General features: G+C 36.8%; 2 protein-coding genes and 1 pseudogene across 2 annotated transcripts in view; 1 reads left to right on the top strand and 2 right to left on the bottom strand.

The window, feature by feature from the left end:
* The first annotated feature begins 792 nt into the window (after positions 1 to 792).
* LOC107746811 (alcohol dehydrogenase [NADP(+)] A-like) lies at positions 793 to 9,287 on the top strand (annotated as a pseudogene).
* Positions 9,288 to 9,690: 403 nt separating this feature from the next.
* LOC107746855 (transitional endoplasmic reticulum ATPase-like) lies at positions 9,691 to 17,702 on the bottom strand. Its single transcript, XM_016561186.1, is given in 18 exon segments — positions 9,691 to 10,282; positions 10,464 to 10,618; positions 10,795 to 10,950; positions 11,032 to 11,340; positions 11,534 to 11,604; positions 11,606 to 11,633; positions 11,740 to 11,862; positions 11,969 to 12,133; positions 12,890 to 13,002; positions 13,149 to 13,284; positions 14,084 to 14,217; positions 14,359 to 14,461; positions 14,547 to 14,678; positions 14,785 to 14,915; positions 15,611 to 15,753; positions 16,211 to 16,383; positions 16,492 to 16,603; positions 17,695 to 17,702. Coding segments are annotated over 18 exon segments (2,298 nt in total). The 3' UTR covers positions 9,691 to 10,176.
* Positions 17,703 to 19,936: 2,234 nt separating this feature from the next.
* Positions 19,937 to 22,002, bottom strand: part of LOC107746873 (Fanconi anemia group G protein homolog) — a 7,664-nt gene continuing 5,598 nt past the window's right edge. The window contains exons 13-14 of the mRNA XM_016561202.1: positions 20,773 to 20,884; positions 19,937 to 20,256 (exon numbers count right to left, since the gene is read on the bottom strand). Of these exons, the coding sequence (XP_016416688.1) occupies positions 20,154 to 20,256; positions 20,773 to 20,884 (215 nt within the window). The 3' untranslated portion in view covers positions 19,937 to 20,153. The remainder of the gene's footprint in view (positions 20,257 to 20,772; positions 20,885 to 22,002) is intronic.

Raw genomic sequence — 22,002 nt, 5'->3', positions numbered from 1 at the left:
ATTTTTAAAAAATGATTGAGGAGGGATAGCTATTGGAAAATGCTCATTCATTTACTTCACTATACACACACATTAAAAGAAACCCAAACATCCTCCAAAGTGCAGCGTGACACTCTCAGTTTCAGTAAGTTGAAAAACCCAATTTTAATCCAATATGAAAAAAGATGAAAGTGAGAACTGTTCAAAGTTTTTCTTTTTTGAAATGCAGGTCTTCGTTGTTCAGTAAGCACAGCTATAGCTTTTTTATGAAGTTATGAGGGAATTGTTTTTTGAACAGCTTTTTACTACAACAGTTTCAGTATACTGTATTTCACACTTTTAAATGTGTGCAATGTGAAATAATTTGCAATAGTTCTCTGTATTTTAGTTTAGATTTATATCAAGTGCAAAGCCTCCCTTTCAACTGATTTGTGATGTACCATCTTTCTACAGTTACAGCAGCCTTTGAGAAACCGTATTTTCTATCTAAACAACAATTTTCATATTTACAAGGATCCTTCCAGGATATCTCTTATACAGTCGTAACTATGTCATTTAATAATTGCTGTATTTGGTGATCAAATGAAAGTACGGAGGAACATAACCTTTTTAATGACTAGTGTCATGTTGTTTTATTATGTGCTGGTCTATGTTTGGATTGTTGTACCATTGTACTCAGCATATTTTTGGACATCCAGCCACTTCTGTTTTGAATTTGAATGTCAAATTTGAAATGTCTCATGTTTATTTCTTCTGTCCTCATACATGAGACCGTATTAAATGCAGCTCCCTGCACCCAATGGGAGGATAAATCAATGCAGAATGCAAGCGCTGTGTTCGTTTCCTGTGATTCAGAAAGAATCGGGCCTTGAAGAGTGTGTGTGAAGTACTATTGAACTCTATCATTTTCAGTACACTTACAGTATACATTTTTGGTGCTTTATGAATAATTGATGAGAACATGAAATAAACCAAAAGTCTTGACTGAAAAGAAAATAATAAGGATCACTTTGTTTCAGACTGAATGAAATGTACAGTAGACGGCAGACTGGCAGCTGTCCAAATGAGATGACAACACTGGCCACACAAGGTAACCAAAACTCAGGGTAACCAAGGTAACCAAAATTTAAATCAGAATATCGACTCCACATGACTCCAAAGATCCCTACTGGAGTTTTAAATTATATTTCAAATAAATGTATAATCTTTGGGGCGAAACATTTGCTTTTATCTATTTAAAGTACATTATATAAAGTCTACGTGACATGAATGGAGAATGCTTTCATTATGCGGATAAGTCTGACAAATGGCTCATGCCACATCACTTGACTCAGAAATTATCCTCATCCCTCTGAAATTAACTGGTGAATCAGACCATTCTCAGTAACCAGGAGTATTTGACTCGGTCAACTTCCCTCAAGTCATACAAAAAGCATTATTTCACAAGTTAAATTAACTAAAGGTGTTAATTCAATTATTTCTTTATGAAGTGCAATGTCCCATTGATGGATGCACTTCTGACGAAGTATAAAATCTCTTAGAGATCAATTCATGGTTCACTGCGTGTTTTGATGAGTCTGATTATCTGTGTCACAGCATGGCAGCTCCATTAACTGCACTGCATTCCTCTAATGGATCTGCCACTGACTGTATGATTTGAGAAATTAGCACTGACGTTCCACTCGGTTCTCTGTGGAGTTCAAGTTCATACTGTGCACATAAATGAGCTGACCAGGGATTGACCCTAGGACATTTTGGATCATATAGGCTTGTATAGGATACATCAACCTCACACACTAGAAGCATTTGAAAATCAGACAAAAAGACAGAAAGTTACAAGACTGTGCACTCAACAGCTTTAACAAGAGTAATCCCAAAAAGCACTGTAAATATTAAGCATGACTATTTAAATAAATTGAAATAATAAAAGGTATCATGAACGGCCTTTGTTTTTTATTTTGTACTGTTCTCTGAGGTCCACTTGTGTTATCAAGATTTTTACATCAAAACACAATCATTTAGAATTAATAAGCTATTTTCTGTCCTGTTTTGACCCCCCTCATCAGAACGCTCTGTTTGAATAGCCATGGCAGATTGAGGATTCGAAAGTAAATGCCCACTGCTATGATTGGATAACAGTTGTGTGTGTTTGACAGCCTACGTTCTACACAGATGGACACTGCTGTGATTTAGGTTAAAAACGCATAAATGCTCAGTACCAGACGATCTGCAATAACAGACAAAGCAATAGTGATCACGTAATAAAAACAGTTACTCACAGTCGTGTGGTGCGACATTGGATCCAATATAATCAGCACACCATCATATATAATATTAGTTTCAGTCTTTCTGAAAATCCCGTATCGAATTGTGGCTTGTTTGTAAATGAATCCACAGTAAAATGAAGTGTAAGGACCGAGTACTTGTTGACTTTATTAAAAAATGGATCTAATAAAGTTTATCGTTTGATTTCTGCGTAGACCTGTGTTTGCCTCTCTGGTTATTTATACTACACGTGCAAAATAAGCAGTGCTATAGAAGCAGGCGTTGATCTTCTTCTGCGGAGGTGGTGTTTAGCAACACTATTACGTCATAAAGTGGCACATTCCACAAGCTGTCGTTTTGGTAGATTGGCTTCAATATAAGCTGTTTTTATACTAACAAGCAAGTTTTGATTTATGAAACTTACAGAATGTTTTTATAGCACAGTGACCTCTTATACATCAAAAGATCAAGGGAATTTTAATTTCTCAGTTCACAACCCCTTTAAAGTCTGACTGGCAAAGTCTTCCTCTGGCACCTGAACATATGAAAGTATGAGTCCCCTATTTTCATCTTTACAAGTTTAATCTGAATTGTTTGACATTGTTGAAAATACTCAATTTTCAGAGTTGAGATGGAGAGCAGGGCGAAACATTGCCTCCAATATTCAGATTAGTGTCACTAATATTTAGAAAATCTGGGTCTGTGATGCCTCTTGAAGTGCATACGAAAAAAACATTTTCCTCTTTTCAACTTTTTGAAACACCCATCAGGCATTTCCTGAACTAAATAATGCATTTATTTTTATTTGTGCTTCCAGAAGTGTTGCCGCCTCACTAATACTCTAGCCTGATGTCACCCAAGAGATTAATGGTCCTTGCTGTTTAATACCAGAATACATATTCATGAAGACAAAAAAAGTAAATTAACCAAAAACTGAGTGCTGAGGCATTCTGCTGGTATTTTGTCAGTGTGTCTAAAAACTAGGACATATTATAATTATAAACACTGTATGCAGAGTCAGTATTTTCAAGTTTGAATCCAGTACAACATTGGCAGAAATCAGATCATTTAAATATACATCTATTCCATGCCAAACTACGCAGATTTGCATATCAATGACAAAAATATCAGTAACAATAGTTGTTTATAGGGGTGTGCGATATATATCGTCTGCGATAATATCGTAATGGTTGTTTTAACGATGTGCGATTTGACATTATCGAGTATTTTGCAAAAACCATTCAAAACATCCCTACAGAGCGCACGCATACATTATGTGAAGTCTAGACTAGTGCGTGTGTCTTATTATTCTAATTCCCTGATTATATGTAAGAATGTGACATTTTATAAAGGTAAAAATGCCCATAAAATGCAAAAATCAGTTTAAACAAGATTAATTTCTATCAGTATGAACTGACCACCACACAGAATATGAAGAATATTAAAAACATTAGGAGTCAGCTGTCTTCGGCAGTCCTTAAGGTACCAGCACAATAACACACTCAGCAAAATATCGTCTAATTATCGTTATCGATAAAATCCCATAAAATATCGAGATATCATTTTTTGTCAATATCGCACACCCCTAGTTGTTTATGATTTTTTTTCTCTCTAATTAAAATTTACCTCCTATTGCCAAATACACAAAGAGGTTCAGCAATAAACAAACATACTCACATGCTATTTATTACAAGCGTTCTAAGAGTACTGTCACTTTAAAATGAGCCATTGGTGCTAATAGACTGCCAGTGACTCCACAATCAAGAATGTTATTCTGGGGTTGCAGGTTTTTTCCCCCGCATTGAGATGACTAAGTCATTTAGTCTGACCACATAAGGGAAGTGGAGTGGACCTTGAGTCAAGCGCGCTGCCAAGTCACAACACTTGGAGCAGTCGTGAGACGGACAGTAATAATTCGCTGGCTCTATATTTGTCCAGCAGGAGGGCCTTAACAGCTGAGAGCGCTAAACCTGAGCATGCAAGAATGTGACTGACTCTAAACTGTTTTGATAGACGGCTCCATTGTGAACATACCCAGAATAAACAGATGCCATTTCCTGACCCAAGCCATTTCATTAACTTCATTCCCCCCAAAGCCACACTGACAAGTGATGACATCAGTACTGTTTAGTATGATTAAATAAAAAAAAGAGTGTCAAAATATGTCTGAATGTTCTTGTCATATGATGTTCCTCAGATAGCTGTAGCTGTCTGGATGGCTTTTGGTAATTGTTCAGCCTTTTAGGAAATGGGTAAACAAAGACTTTGAACTTAGTGTATAAAAGCTCAGTAACTGTGTTAGTATGATTGCGCGTACTGGAGCATTAACCGAGGTAAAATATGAACTAAATCATTCATTCTGTGGATTTGCAAACTTCAGCGAAACATTGGTTCTCTTTTTTCATCTTATGAAGTTTAATATACAGTGGTTCTATTTTAAACCAATTAAACCTGAAATAATCACTCTAATTCAAGGCAAACAAAGTAAAAAATCTCCAGTGTTAGGAAACCTCTGGAAAGGAGCAGGAAGACTAAATGTGACCTTGGACCATAAAACCAGTCATAAGGGTCAATTTTTTTAAATTAAGATTTATACATCATATGAATAAATAAGCTTTCCATTGATGTATGATTTGTTAGGATAGGACCATATTTGGCCGAGATACAACTATTTGAAAACCTGGAATCTGAGGGTGCCAAAAAATCTAAATATTGAGAAAATTGCCTTTAAAGTTGTCCAAATGAAGTCCTTAGCAATGCATATTACTAATCAAAAATTATGTTTTGATATATTTACGGTAGGAAATTTACAAAATATCTTAATGGAACATGATCTTTACTTAATATCCTAATGATTTTTGGCATAAAAGAAAAATCAACAATTTTGACCCATACTATATGTATTGTTGGCTATTGCTACAAATATACCCCAGCGACTTATGACTGGTTTTGTGCTCCAGGGTCACAAATATCACTGCACCGTTACATGATCATACATGGTTTTGTAATACTATATTTATGTTGACTGATGTGAAATTTGTCATTTTGAATAATGTTTAAACTAGAATTACACTACAAAACACAAATTTTACATTTTAGACAGCAAATTAAATGAACATACAGAACCATTAACACAATGCATTTATCAGAATCACTATAATTTTTTAAAGGTCGTCTAGATTTTATAATGGATAATAATAAATAATAAAAATAATAATAGACAGTCATTCAGGTCTACAATTTGTGTGTTTATTTATTGATAGGAAAAGTGCTCTAATTAAACCATGACAGCAACAGTCACTCTCTCCACGGGTCAGCAGATGTCAGTGGTGGGCTTAGGAACATGGAAAAGTGCCCCAGGACAGGTGTGTCAAAACCAACATAAGCTGATAAAAAGTTTAGTATAGCCCAAAATTGCACTGTACAGTATGCACTGTATCTTCTTATTTCTGTATGTTTATTAGCTGATTTATTCATTGTGGCAGAACTGGATTGGATTGTTTCTTACTGTAGGTGAAGCAGGCTGTACTAGCAGCTTTAGACTGTGGCTACAGGCACATTGACTGCGCAGCGGCTTACAGCAATGAGCGAGAGGTCGGACAGGCCCTGAGTGAACGATTTGGAGAAGGAAAGGATACCTGCAGATAAAACTATATATGAAATCCATCAAAGACAATTACCTTAAAATCATCAATACATCACACACATGAAATTTGTAACTAGCCTCTGAGACGAGAAGACATTTTTGTGACATCCAAATTATGGAACACCAAGCACCATCCAGATGATGTGGAGGAGGCCTGCAAAAAAAGTCTTTGTCCGATCTGAGGCTCAGTTATCTGGACCTGTATCTCATGCACTGGCCAATGGCCTTTGATTTAGTCTTTATGTTTCCATATCTAACTCTTGGATAGTGGAGCAATTTATTTGACTTTCTCCAACATACACAACCTTTCAAAGTTTTTTTGAAAGAAGTCTCTAATGCTAATCAAGGCTGCATTTATTTAAAATAAAAAAAATGCAGTATGCTAAATATTACAATTTAAAATAATATCTTTTAAAATGTAATTTATTGTTGTGATGGCATGAAATTTCAGCAGTCATTATCCCAGTCTTTAATGTCACATGATCCTTTATAAATCATTCTAATATGCTGGTTTGCTGCACAAGAAACATTTCCTATTATTATTATCATTGTGCTGCTTAATATTTTTGTGGAAAAATGTATACTTTTTTTCAGCATTCTTTGATTAGCTCAAAACAACAGCATTTGTTTGAAATACAAATCTTCTGAAGCGAAGTGGGAGAGAAAGAGGGGGGACGGGATCGCGAAAAGTCTGCAAGCCGGGACTCAAACTTGGGACGCACGAAGCGCTATGTGTCAATGTGCTGCCCACGATGCAATTGTCTTTCCATAAGGAAAAAAAATCTTACTGACCTCAAACCTCTGAACAGTAGTGTATTTGAACAGAATAGGTTCAGTGGGATAAAATATGTTGCTGTGCTGCAAGAGTTTCAGTGTAATGAGGCCTTATAGGACCAAATGTGGCCATAATTTCAGCTGAATGACTGGTTTGAAAGTGCAAAAGTGTACTACAAAATATTATAGCTAATGTGTTTTCAATACTTCCAGGAGAGGAGATGAGCTGATGCCCCAGCGACCTGATGGCACTATTCGGTATGATGACACTCACTATAGAGACACATGGGCAGCCATGGAGAAGCTGGTTGACCAAGGCCTGGTAAAAGCCATTGGCTTGTCAAACTTCAATGCCAGACAGATTGATGACATTCTCAGCTTTGCCAAACACAAGCCAGTGGTCAACCAGGTATGTAAAAGTGATAATTGCAAAGACCGTAAGACTGGACTGTCCTTGTGTTAATTTGCCATTGACAACTAATGGCAACAAAGGTATTACTGCAACTTCTGTGTGGTCAGAGTCATTAGGTGTTTTGTTGTTGTTGTTGTTTTCCCCATTTTAACTATTCTGTTGTTTTGTTTATTTGAATGAATGAATAAATGTAAATGTAAATATACATTATAATAACTATTATAAAAAGTTTTTTTGTTTGTTTCATTCCAAAATATTTTCAGGTGGAGTGTCATCCTTACCTGGTTCAGACTCAGCTGGTATCTCACTGTTGGAGTCGAGGGCTGGCAGTAACAGCCTACAGTCCTCTGGGTTCTCCTGATCGCCCATGGGTTACACCTGGAGAAGCCCATCTGCTGGATGATCCAAGGGTGGTCGGTTTGGCCAAGCGCTATAGCAAGACCCCTGCTCAGGTTGTTATCAGGTGAGGATGGTCATCTGATCCAAGAATAGGCCCATATTGTCTGCTGAGTAGGGATTCCTCCTTTTATGTTTTATGTGAGTATTATTAGTGTGATTTTGAGTACATGTCCATTACACATTTCTGGATTTGTTTTTGACTCATAGATGGCACATACAGAGAGGTGTCGTTTGCATCCCCAAAAGCGTCACTCCATCCAGGATCAAGCAGAACATTGAGGTAGGTTGGAAAAAGTATTAACTTCATTTTTTCAAGGTTAATAAAGCAATAAGCTCCAAGAAGCCATGGTTTACAGTGAATTTATTACAGCTAAGGGTGGCGTTGTTACCCTTAGCACCTAAAACCCACTTAGCTGTTATAAATTCACTGTAAACCACGGCTTCACGGGCTTATTGCTTTTATAAAACGGTTATTCCATATACGTAGTAAGGTTTCACAGAATAAAACAGAGCAAATAAAGTGTAATGATATATATAAAAACAGTATTCTTCCACCAAACAATGTAGTTCCTCAGAAACAGTTGTAGTTGCAACAAAGTGGTTGCCGAGCAACACACAGAAGTAAACAAAGGTGTATGTTTGTAGTGTAATTTACAACGGCTTCGAACGACCAATCAGAATCAAGGACCGGAACTATCCGTTTTATAAAATACTTTCTCCTGCTCCATTTTACCATCCAGAGACAACCATAAGAGGTTGACGTTCCTAAAGCTCTTTGCCAGCAAAACCAGACCAGCCAATCACAGCCTCAACCAATGACGTGATTGTGGGGCGGCACTAAATGTTTGTCTAGAAAACCTAGCGTAAAAACAATCATTATTTTTCTAAATCGGTATGCTTGTGAGAGACATTCCACACTTAAGCTTTAAAACATTATTCATCCTCCATGACTCCTCATTTCAACACATGCACCTGAGCTCTTGCATCTCAACTTCAATGCCTTGGCAGGTTATTTAATCCCTGAGCCTCCATGTAACCAAATCTTGATTTAAATAAACCTGGAGGAGTTTAAGCAAGGCCAATCATCATTAGTGCTTATTTAGAATGCCAACAGAAGAGAGGACATACAGAGACACCTGGAGGACAAGAGCTGTAATGAGGAGAGAGGGGGACAACTTATTGGGATAGTTCGCCCAGAAATGAAATGGTTTTCCAAATAAATTTAGTCAATATTTAGTGAATTTCTTTCCTGTAACTATCATATCTAATATGTGTGTGCTTTGTGGTAGCTTTAGAGACATGAGAACCAATTACATTTGACATCAAACCTGGTGTGGCATTTTTTGAACATATCAGCTGAGTCTTTGCAACTTTACAGATCTTCTTTATGCACCAAGAGCTTGTAACACTCTAAAGAGAAAGGAAAAAATGAAATCGCATCATATGACCCCTTTAAGAGTTACAGTGATAATTATGTAAATATAATCACTGCTCACCTTTGCATACAGGTGTTTGATTTTAAATTATCGGATGAAGACATGAAGGTGATTGAATCCTTCAACAGGAATGATAGGCTTATTCCAACTATAATGGTGAGTATTAAGTATATGTTAAGTATACAGTAAGTATGTTACGGTTTTGAAATATCTGTTGTGAAAGATGGAAGATGGACAAAAAGTCTGGAGAGATGCAAAGCACCCTCATTTTCCTTGCAGTGATTCATATTGATAAAATGCAACCGAGAATGTGTAAACCTCTTAGGATTGAAGTTGCCATGTCTGCAATATCAAAGTTAAAAAAATAAATTAAAAAAACTGCATTTAAATCAGTTTCTTATGATTGTATGGCAAACCCATCTAGAGTATATACACATGACAGTATCAAACTACTAAGATTTAAGCCAGAGCAAACTATAAAGCAAAGTTATTTGCTAGAGGAAATCATTGGGTAATTTTTAAACAAGCATAAATGAGGTGCATTTTTTAAGGATGACACGTATAAAAATAAATAAAATAACCCTCTATTGTTTTTTTTTTCTTTACCTAGAAGAGGTATATAATTTCTTTAAAAAAAAATTACTAAATCCTATCCAAATGCACATTTATTTTTTCACAATTTTAAAAGCATTTATTTAGGAGATAAATCATTTTATGCAATCATTATCTATACGTTCACAAACCCCAAACCTCTACAAATTAAACACCACAACATCAGGTCCATTTCGTGAATTTTATTTAACATTTTTCAAACTTGTAATACATTATATGCTACATTCATAAAAAATGAAGTCATTAGCAATTTTTTGTTGTTGTTTTTTTTAATCCTTCTAACAGCCTAGCATTAAACCCCACCACTAAAGCTGCTCGTATAGCTTGTGAAAAGTTAATGAAAACACTATCGTGTATGGTTTTCACTGAAATTTACCCCCACCCACAGAACGTTAAGATTAAAGTTCTCAGAAATCATCCTTTCACAAACCAGAGCAAAACACAAGCAGCTACATGCTTTTCTCTATCAACAGAGGGGGGAGGTGGACAGAAGGAGAACGAGGCGAATAAAAAACAGGGGGAATGGACAAGAGGAGAAGCGGAAAATAAACAAAAAGCACAGTCCTAAAAATGTGGAATTTTTAATTTTTTGTCTTTTGTACATGGCGGCCTGTATGAAGAGTGGCCTGTGAGGGTCAGCCACGTGGTCACATTTATCCATAAAGATCATCTTCGTTGTCCTCATTGAAGATGTTGCCTCCACCGCCACCAGAAGAGCCCTGACTTGGTCCACTTCCTCCTTGGTTACTGGACGGGAATCTTATTTAAAAAATAAATAAAAATATAAATAGGGCATTCTGAATGCATGGAAACCAAATTACATTCTGACAATTTAATCCCCAGAGCTCATATTGTCATTTTAAGAGAAAAATTCCTTCATAATTCCATCATTCCTTCCTTCATAACAAAAGCTGCCACTAAACGTAACTTAAGATCCCACCTGAAACTGCCAAAGCCTCTGCTTTGTTGCAGGGTCTGTGCGAACATCTCGTATTTGCGGATGTCGTTATCGCTGACGGAGCGCCGGGCAAAGCGCATGGCTTCCTCGAAATGGTCCTTTCTAATCTCAGGCACAGGGTCATCCTCCTCCACCTCCTGAATATCCAATAAACCAACATGTTAGGAAATCCAAACTACCATACTAGTTTTAAATCCATCAAACCATGGTATTTAGGAATCCACTTAAAGATGCTTCAATTTGCTCAACTTTGAAAAGCAAGTACTTCGAAAGGTCAGAGAAGCACTCATTTAGGCAAACAATGAAATCTCACCATTGCAGAAGGGTTAGTCTGCCTCTCACGTTCCCGTCTGATCTCATTCTCAATAGACTCACGGATGGCTAGTTTACAGGCTCTCTGACAGATCTCAGTCAAGTCAGCACCGGAAAAGCCATTGGTCATCTTGGCCAAGTAGTCCACGTCCACGTCCTACACAAAAATACATTAATACCCAATAACAAGATAAAAACCACATAAAAAAAAAAAAAAAGACAAAACATCCACTTTCACCTTTGAGATTGGAGACTTCCTGAGGTTAGCTTTGAGAATGGCAATGCGAGACTTCTCATCAGGCAGTGGGATGTAGATAAGCTGGTCCAGTCGGCCAGGCCTGAGGATGGCAGGGTCAATGATGTCTGGTCTGTTGGTGGCCCCAATGATGAAGACGTTCTTCTTGCTGGACATACCATCCATTTCTGTGAGAATCTGGTTAATGACTCTGTCAGCAGCGCCGCCACCGTCGCCAACGTTTCCACCACGAGCCTTAGCAATGGAGTCCAATTCGTCAAAGAAGAGCACACAAGGAGCAGCTTGACGAGCCTGGAGAAGGACAAAGCCAGCAGGACAATTTTAAAATGGATCCTTAATTTAAACATCATTATAGTTGCTGCAAGAACAAACAAGATCAGTAGACCCACAGCCTTTAAAAAAAAAAAAAAAAAAACATAATTTGTCTTACTACACATTGAAAATCAGTCAGAAACTACCTGATAGAAAATGCAAAATGACATACCTTGTCAAAGATCTCACGGACATTAGCCTCTGATTCTCCAAACCACATGGTGAGCAGTTCTGGGCCCTTGATGGAATTTGTCTGGATGTTCCACTGGGTACTAAAAAGGACAGAAAATATTGGTAAGGATGTGTAAAAGAGTTTTAAATGTAGCCGTGAGAACATTTTGTTGTCCGAAATACGAACAAGACTTATGTGCTCAGTACCTGCACCAGCTCCTGCAGCTCTCTCTTGACATCATCAAGGCCACCGATATCCTCCCAGGTGATGTTGGGCACCTCCACAATGGTCTCTCTCAGGGCAGATGGGTTGCTCTGGCTAAGAGCCCACTGTTAGGTAGAAGAGGGTGACAAATCAATAATTTCTTTAGTTTCTGAATGCAATTTCCTCACATTTGATTGGTCAGATGGTTGTAAGAGTTACTAAGATCCTCACCCTGAAGTCATCCATTGTTACAGCCAGGGAGTTCATAACCTCTGCGTCGATGGTCTCATCCTCCAGATCAATGAGGTCCATTTTCTTTCGAATGGCTTGCAGGGCAGCTTCTGAGCAAAGGGCAGCCAGATCAGCACCCACATGGCCATGGGTCTCATTTGCAACCTAAAGGCAAACGATGGACGGTTTATAAAAAGGAAGAAAAAAAAAAAATTTTTTAATGCACTAAGGTAATCATCACTAACTAAAGCTATTAAAAGATCTGTTAACTGGAATTAAGATTATAAAATAAACAAGATGGAAAAAAAAAACAAAAAAAAACTTAGTTACAATTTTTTTTTTTAAGTTTAAACAAACATTTCTAACTGGAAACAAAATTAAACTGAACTAAACCTACAAAAAGTAATATTTAAAACAACAAAGTCAAAATCATACACAAAAACAACTAAATTAAACAAAAAAATAAAAGCCAATTCAAAATAAATTACAGTATCATGTATAACACTGCTTATGCACCCATATTTGATGGGGCACAAGCTCCAATCATTTGGTGCCCTAAATAATTTAGCATGCAATGGGACTCAAATCTGACCTAGAAACCAGTAGTAGTATATAAAAGCAAGATAAAAAAAAAAAAACTGCAGATTAACCTGATCTCTATTCTATTCTACCTCTATTCCACAAAGGAATGGTAGGGAGGGGAAAAAAACCCCCAGCAAATAATCTGCAAAATTGAGACATATGAAAATACATTATTTTGGGGAGATGCATTAAAAAATTTTATCCACTTGGCTCAAAAATCTGAGTGGGCAGAATTAAACAGGCTTGATGCTCCTGCCAGTGCCAGATTAAGGAGACCCAGTTTAAATGAAAGCAAATCGTCACTTAGCACTGAATGTTCTGACATCCTCTGAAACACACCTGCTCCAGATCAACATCATCTGCCAGCTTCATGTTCTTGGTGTGGATCTGAAGTATCTCAAGTCTTCCAGTAGCGTCTGGAATGCCGATGTCCACCTCTCTGTCAAAGCGCCCTGAAATCAAGAGAGTCAGAACATCAGCACAAGATGTTCCCTTCTAAGGTGCACTGCTTGTACCAAGAAGCCCGAACATCAACTGGAAATGTCTTGGCAAAAGATTTTTTTCTTTACAGAGCAACACTTGAGCAAAGTGATCTCACCGAATCGTCTGAGAGCTGGGTCAATGCTGTTGGGTCTGTTAGTGGCTGCCATGACAATGACATGAGCCCTTTGCTTCAGTCCGTCCATCAGAGTGAGCAGCTGAGACACAATGCGCCTCTCCACCTCACCATGAGTCTGAGAAAACACATGAGAACCATTTACTGCAATAACCCCCAATTAGACATTCACACGCATACATCTCAGATAAGAGGTTGCTTTAAAGTAGTGATATGCAATGGAGCGGATTGCTTAATAACATTTAAAATTGAACAAGCATTTTGAATTATCTGAACGTTTTAAAATAAAGGACATTATAGCACATTTTTCATTAAAAACTATTCTTAGTACATACTGCTAATAATGTGCATTCAAGTTATTCCACTGGATTCCAGTTAAAGCAGAACATAATATTCAGGATTAAATCAGGTATGGTGATCACAAGAGCAAGTATTATTCTGAATTAGCCTTTATTTCTATATTCATTTTAAATTTAGTTCTGCGTTGTCATTTTTTTTTAGTACATACACTTTTCATAGTTTTAGTACTTCATCCTTATTTCAGTTAGTAGCCAAGGCAATATTTCAAATTTGTGTAATATTCTTCTAAACGTTTTTATCCTACATTTATATTTTATTTCAACTATTTTAATTAACAAAACCGACTTCAATAGTTTGTTAACAGACACTGTGCTCTTTTCAGTGATTTAATGTTGTCTTTCAAACTGCGAGAACAGGTCAAAAAGGGGCGGCGGGGAATCAAGAATTTGTAACAATGTTTTGGCTGAAACGGCTTTTGCCAGAAAAGCTTTTATAATATTAATGTCACACAAAAAAAGGCAACAAATAAAATACTTTACTAACAGATAAAAACAGAGCATAAAGAATCAGTCAAAGAGATGATTATTTGAGCAAAAACCACCACTCAGAAATCTTACCTTCTCTCTTTTTGGTGCAATGGCATCAAGTTCATCAATAAAGATGATGGCTGGTGCGTTCTTCTCTGCTTCCTCAAAAGCCTTGCGCAAATTGCTCTCAGATTCACCTGCCAGTTTACTCATGATCTCAGGTCCTGGGATCAAACGTTTTTGTCAAGCTCATTTTATCAAGATTTCAAAATGTACTTTTGTAAAATGTGTTTTAAAAAAAAAAATCAGTAGCCATTACAGAGAACTAATTTAGGCATATTTATATTCTGTGTTGTCATACGCACCATTGATGAGGAAGAAGAATGCTCCAGTTTCATTTGCCACAGCACGAGCGATAAGAGTCTTTCCAGTTCCAGGGGGTCCATACAGCAGAATGCCGCGGGGAGGCTGAACAAACAAGAAATGATTGGAACCTCAGACTGCAAACTCATAACACTTTAATGTGTGTAAATCTCAGAGTGCAGGTAATTACCTTCACTCCAATAGCCTTGAAGAGAGCTGGGTGTCTCAGAGGTAGCTCCACCATTTCTTTGATTTGGGCGAGCTGTTTCCTTACCCCTCCAATGTCATCATAACCCACCTCATTCAGAGACTCTTCCTCATCCTGCAAACAGGCATGCGGATACAATCAAACACACTTCATGTGCCCTAACCCCATTTAGTCCATTTTAATCCATGACAAAATTTAAAACATTTGTCAATCTACTGACCTCTCTCTTGATGGGTTCCCCCTCACAGTGGATCACCGTGTCTGGGGCCACAATACAGTATGGGCTGGGGTCGGTCTCCACCACTTTGAACTCCACAGCACGCATGCCTCCTCTGACCAGGAAAATATCACCTACGGAAAAAAAGCAAAACCAAACTTGTGAAATATCAAAACACTTCAAATTTGTTTTATACACCAACTGCAGTTCATGCAGTCTTAGACAAAACACAATCTTTTACTAAAAACACAGCTGACATTTCAAATCAAATCCATCAGGTGACAAATCAGACTTCATGCCAAGCACCACGATACACCAATTTAACTTGAATCCACAGAAGCGCCAAAACTTACAAGTGAAAAAAAAAAAAAAGACAATAGTGCATATAAACCCAAATTAAGTAAGACCGTTTAAATGTTTGGATTTCTTTAATGTTTTTGAAAGCAGTCCCTTTTGCTCACAAAGGATAAATTTAATAAAACAAATATTTTGAAATGCTACAATTTAAAATAACTTTCATTTAAATACATATTAAAATTTAATTTATTCCTGTGATAAAGCTGAATTTTCAGCAGCTAATAATAAAATGGATATCTTTTGTACCAATATAAAATCTGTGACTTAATCAATTTAATGCATTCTTGCTGAATAAGTCTTCCAAAATCATAACAAAAAATAATAAAATAAAACTACTGACCCCAAACTTTTGCATGGTAGTGTACATACATTGAAAACATAAAAAGTAACATCTCACAATTGACTTCATGAACAGAATAAAAAGAACCTATTACCTTATTACTTTTATAATAATTTTTAAAGATATATTTACCTTTACGGATTGGTCGGTAAGCCTCCAAGAAGTAAGGCTTAAGATAGACCTCAAACAGGTTGCCAGTGATGCCCTCCACTGTGTCATCGATGGGCAGAACGTGAATGCGCTTTCCATATTTCACATCTGGACATGGCTGAATACTGAAAACCAGAAAGAGGAACAAATGAATGATCCATATATTCAGAGGTACATTTTGAAATAGCTAGTATTATAGTCCTGCCAATTAGAATAATTCTGAAAGATCCTGGGAATGTTTCAGCAATTTTAGTCATTATATGTAATGAAAGTTTAGATAGAAAACAGTCTTACCTGATGACATCACCAAGGCGCACCCTGAGGTTGTTGCGGACCACCCTGTTCATGCGAACCTTTTCGTCGGAGCAGGTGTCATCAGACAAGACGATGCAAACGGTCTCCCTCCTCTTCTTGCCCTTCATCAGCACTGTGTCCCCCCTAAAGAGCTGGAGCTCATCCATCTTTGCCTGAAAGAGCAGAGAAAATGTGTTGGGCACATAAAGACCTCAAACAAGTGAAACAGGAAGAAGGGTCAAATTTTTCATTATATGTAATGAAAGTTTAGATAGAAAACAGTCTTACCTGATGACATCACCAAGGCGCACCCTGAGGTTGTTGCGGACCACCCTGTTCATGCGAACCTTTTCGTCGGAGCAGGTGTCATCAGACAAGACGATGCAAACGGTCTCCCTCCTCTTCTTGCCCTTCATCAGCACTGTGTCCCCCCTAAAGAGCTGGAGCTCATCCATCTTTGCCTGAAAGAGCAGAGAAAATGTGTTGGGCACATAAAGACCTCAAACAAGTGAAAAAGGAAGAAGAAGGGTCAAATTTTTATACATTTAAAATGTAACTCAAGATGGTACCTGAGAGAGAGACACAACACTGTTGTCTTCATTGATGGATTCATCAACAATCAACCTATTTGGCCTGTTCTTCTGCTTCAGAATGGCAGTGGAAAGATCATCATTTTTGGATCTGTATAGAAAATAACAACATTTTAAAGCAGTCGCTCTCAACTTTCCAGAATATTCTGCATGTTCTTCAATAAAAACAATAGAGGGGGAAATGTGATCTGAGTTTATATGACAATTTGTGTTTCCAGTATTTAAACAGATTTGTTTTAATTAAATAATTTTAAGTAACCTGACTCAGAAAGGGGGGGGGGAATGAGATTAAATGATGATTCTCATTGTCATGTGAATTGACCCTATAACAATGTTTTACATTTCTCAGGTGGTTACCAGAGACAGATAGTTGCTACTTTTATTTCTTCCAGTATCACTTGAGGCGAAAGTGAAAGATACGTTACGTTTCATATGAAGTAGAAAAGAAACATTACATATTATTATCCTGTCTGTTACGATGGAGTCGATGGATAAGTGCATTTCTGCTCATTTGCAGGTTTGTCAAGCTCAAGTTACTCCAGAGCTTTCCACAAAACACTGGACTGAAAGCCGTATTGATCCGCTAGATTTAGGCCAGGATGCGATCGTGAGCAAGGCCTTAGTGTAGCTGATCCCGCATAATTCAACAATTTAAGATATAGGCTTATATGGTTTTTCTGAAAAGACAGTGGACAAGTCTTGACTGGAAACAAAACATCAAATTCTTGCAATGTTTTTGATATGATAGTATTCTGATTTAGTTACTGCTTTGTGATGACTACTGAAACTAGGTCTGTCTCCAGAATCACACCAAGATTCTTGAGTTGTTTGACCCCTAGAGTCAAGGTATGCATTCACCGCAGAGGGAGTCAATGGGGCTGTAGTCATTTGGAGAAAAGGCTAGGTAAATCTGGGTGTCATCTGCATAGCTGTGATAGGCAATTTGGTTGTTTCTAATTATTTGACTTAGTGGGAGCATATACAGGCTAAACAAGAGCGGAGCAAGAATTGATCCTTGTGGGACTCCGCATTTCATTAACGTCCACTTAGACGTATGCTCGCCATATAGGTATGCTCACCTATACTTGCATAATAACCTCTCCCTTCTAAGTATGTGCTATCAATTGCTTCAAAAACAGACATAGTAACTGCTTTTTGAAGGTGTGGTCGAATTTTTCTGACCTCTGCATAACTTGAGGATGTGCAAATCGCCTTTCTAATATTACTGATCTTCTCAGAAAAGAAGGAAGCAAACTCATTGCATTTGCTTTCGGAGAGAAGTTCAATGGGAATCTGACTGTGGGAATCTCACTAGTTATCAGATAGTGCTACGTCCTTAATAATAATGGATGAGATGTTTAGACCCTTACTGATGAGTAAATCTAGAGTGTGTCCACGATTGTGTGTAGGTTCATGCACATGCTGAAACAGGTCAAAAGTGTTTAAAACAGTTATGATTTATTTTGTAGTTTTGATTTCTGCATTATCTATGTGAATATTAAAATCCCCTGCAATAGCAAAACAGTCAAACTCTGAGGAAATCATTGCTAACAGTTTTGTAAACTCTTACGTAGTATAATAAAAGCTGGAGAGTATTTTGGAGGCCTGTAAATAATGATAAATAGGATGCGTGGAACACCTTTCAGCACAATTCCTAGATATTCAAAAGACAAATACTGACCAAATGACACTTGCTTGCATCGATAAACATCTTTAAATAGAGCAGCTACACCTCCACCTCTTCTGCGAATATCATTTATTATCTTAATGAGCGCTGTCTCTGTGCTGTGATGCGGTCGAAAACCAGATTGAAAATTGTCCAGGTATCCATTTGAGTTTAAGTATTTGTTCAGCTGATTAAAGACTACCTTTTCAATAATCTTTCCTATAAAAGGAAGGTTTGATATTGGTCTATAGTTGCTCAATATGGTGTTATCAAGATTGCTCTTTTTCAGAAGGGGTTTAACAACTGCAGTTTTCAGGGAGTTTGGAAAAGTCCCAGAAAGAAGTGAGGCGTTCACCACTTCTAAGAGATCTGCTTCCAAACAGTTAAGCACCCTTTTGAAAAAATATGTGGGAAGTGTGTCAAGATAGCAGGTTGACGATTTAAGGTGCTGTACTATTTCTTCCAAAATTTTGCTATCAATTTCTTCAAAAGCAGACATAGTATCTTCTTTTTGATATTGTGGTCGAATCTGTCTAACCTCTGCATAACTTGGGGATGTGCTAATCGCCTTCCTGATATTATTGATCTTCTCAGAAAAGAAGGAAGCAAACTCATTGCATTTGCTGTCGGAGAGCATTTCACTGGCAATCTGACTTGGGGGGTTTGTCAGTCTCTCAACAGTAGCAAAAAGAGTGCGAGTGTTGTTTAAGTTACTGTTTATAAGGTTTGAGAAGAATGACTGTCTAGCTTTGCCTAGTTCCACATTGAAAGCACGAAGGCTGTCTTTATATATGCTATAGTGGATTTCAAGTTTCGTCTTCCGCCACATCCGTTCTGCTTTTCTGCATTGTCTTTTCATACTCTGAACTGCTGTTGATTTTCTCTAAGCTGATTTCTGTCTGCCAGTCTTCTTGCTGACTTTCACAGGAGCAATGTCATCAATAACATTCTTAACTTTTGAGTTAAAGGAATCAAGGAGAAGATCAACAGAGTCTGCAGAAATGCTTGGTGTTAAAGATATAGCCTCCATAAATAGCACACTAGTGTTTTCGTTAATGCATCTCTTTCTGACAGAGACAGATCTAGATTCAGTGGTAACAGAGATCAATATATTAAAGAAAATACAGAAGTGATCAGATAGTGCTACGTCCTTAATAACAATGGATGAAATGTTTAGACCTCTACTGATGATTAAATCTAGAGTATGTCCACGATTGTGTGTGGGTTCATGCACATGCTGAATCAGGTCAAAAGTGTTTAAAACAGTTATGATTTATTTTGTAGTTTTGATTTCTGCATTATCTATGTGAATATTCAAATCCCCTGCAATAGCAAAACCGTCAAGCTCTGAGGAAATCATTGATAGCATTTCTGTGAACTCTTCAGCAAAGGCTGGAGAGTATTTTGGAGGCCTGTAAATAATGATAAATAGGATGCGTGGAACACCTTTCAGCACAATTCCTAGATATTCAAAAGACAAATACTGACCAAATGACACTTGCTTGCATTGATAAACATCTTTAAATAGAGCAGCTACACCTCCACCTCTTCTAACAGACACTCATGAAAGTAAAGTTAGGAGGGGCTATTTCATTTCATTTGTGGTGATGAATGCTAACTTATTATAATGTTTGATTATGATGTTTAAAAATGCTAACTTGATGGCATTACTTTTTACAAATAATTTTCATTATGAACATTATTTATTTGAAAAAAATCATAGATAAAAAACAAGATGCTAATCAGAGAAATTGGCAAGCATAAGATATATAAAGAATCTGATACCAGTCTGGATGCATTCTTGAGCTCACAAATCATTTGTTCTGACAAGTGGAATGCTACATGGTTACATCTGAAAAGGAAATTAGGCAACACAAACTGTCTTCTCTGTATGTAGTTCTGGTTTGGACACACCAAAAAAGTGAAATGGTACAATTTAGCAGAATTTAGTAGAGAACATCCTTTCTGACATCTCTCATGTCTTTTTGGCTTGAATGTATTCCACCATCTTCTTCTTCAACTCACTGAAGTCAAAAGCTGTGTCATCTGGCCATAGCTGCAAATACAGCGGCACATTTCTGAAACGCAAGTCAAAAGATTTCTGAACATTTATCATACCAGTTACAATCTCTTAGATTCCAACGATGCTCAACTTTCATGTGAAAAGTCATATTATGATAAGAGTATATTATCACTAGTGCTGTCAAACGACTAATCACAATTAATCACATCCAAAATAAAAGTTTTTTTTTTACATAATATGTGTGTGCTGTGTCTATTTATTATGCATATATAAATACACAAACATGCATGTATATATTTCATAAAAATATGTTACGTTTATATATTAAATATATTTTTATATGATATAATTTATATGAATATAAATATACACACATAAATACATGTAAATATTTTAAAAATATATGCTGTATGTGTGTGTTATATTATATATACATAATAAATATACACAGTACACACACATATATTATGTAAACAAAAACTTTTATTTTGGATGCGATTAATCGCAATTAATCGCTTGACAGCACTAATGATCACACAAGTTAACAATATTGACTTTTCTGATAGCTTACACTGACTTAGGTGCATCTGAAGTACTATAGGCTTCCCTCCAGTGTGCTGATGCTTCCTCTCTACGATCAAGCCTCCACAAGACCTCAGACAGCAACATCTTAATATGTGACCCTGGACCACAAAACCAGTCTTAAGTCGCTTGGGTATATTTGTAGCAATAGCCAAAAAACATTGTATGGGTCAAAATTATCGATTTTTATTTTTTGCCAAAAATCATTAGGAAAAGATCATGTTCCATGAAGATATTTTGTCAATTTCCTACCTTAATTTTTCAAAACTTAATTTTTGATTAGTAATATTAGGGCTGGGTAAAAAATCTCGATATCTCGATATTAATCGATCCTCTTTTTTACGGAACGATATCGACTCTTAAATCCCAAGAATCGATTATTCTAGCCTGTTTCAGTTAATGGACGGATCATCGAAGGGCACCTCCCATCCAATAAATCGCAATAAGCATTAGTGACAGATCGCTGTAGCGCCTCAGTTCAACAGACGCGGCAGCGCGAGGTACACGTGAACTAATCATCTCCTCCACATTAATACCAGTTTCAGCACAAAATAAACATGACTAAATATCCGAAGGTAAGTTAAAGGAAAGAGTACAACTTTACAATCCGTAAACTGTGTCATGTAATCGCTCAATCTGTGTTTCAGCCGTGCAAAGATGCCAATATAACGGCTTGTAAACAATATGTCACGTAACATTTACATTTACCTTAGAGAAAAAAACATATTCGGTGACCATAAACCCATTAGTCATATAGAAAAATAAACTGTAGAAAGGGGCATTTTGCTTAATATATGCACCATATAACATATTCATTATAATTTTTTACTGTTCTTCACTGTTTAATTTATGTTAGAATAAATCCATCAAGTTTTTATGATAGCCACCATTTAAATGTTTATATTTAAAAAAAAAACGAATTGAACTATTTAAGTAGAAATAATATGTAACTGTAACTTTATTATTGTAAAAACTTCATTAATTTTAACCTTCAATATTATAGTAATGTTGTACCAACTGACTCTCATGTAGGCCTATATTTTACAGCATCAGTTGAGATTTTTTTTCCTTGAGAAAATTTGGCATGTACTGTACCTGATATATATCCAAAATAATCGATATTGAATCGAATCGGTAATCGAATCGAATCGAATCACAAGCTTGTGAATGAGCATCGAATCGAATCGAATCGTGAAATTTGTGTCAAAACCCAGCCCTA

This window comes from Sinocyclocheilus rhinocerous, unplaced genomic scaffold, assembly GCF_001515625.1.
Source record: "Sinocyclocheilus rhinocerous isolate Xijiao unplaced genomic scaffold, SAMN03320098_v1.1 scaffold468, whole genome shotgun sequence".
Lineage (NCBI taxonomy): Eukaryota > Metazoa > Chordata > Actinopteri > Cypriniformes > Cyprinidae > Sinocyclocheilus > Sinocyclocheilus rhinocerous.
This window is presented reverse-complemented; position numbering and strand designations above follow the sequence as displayed.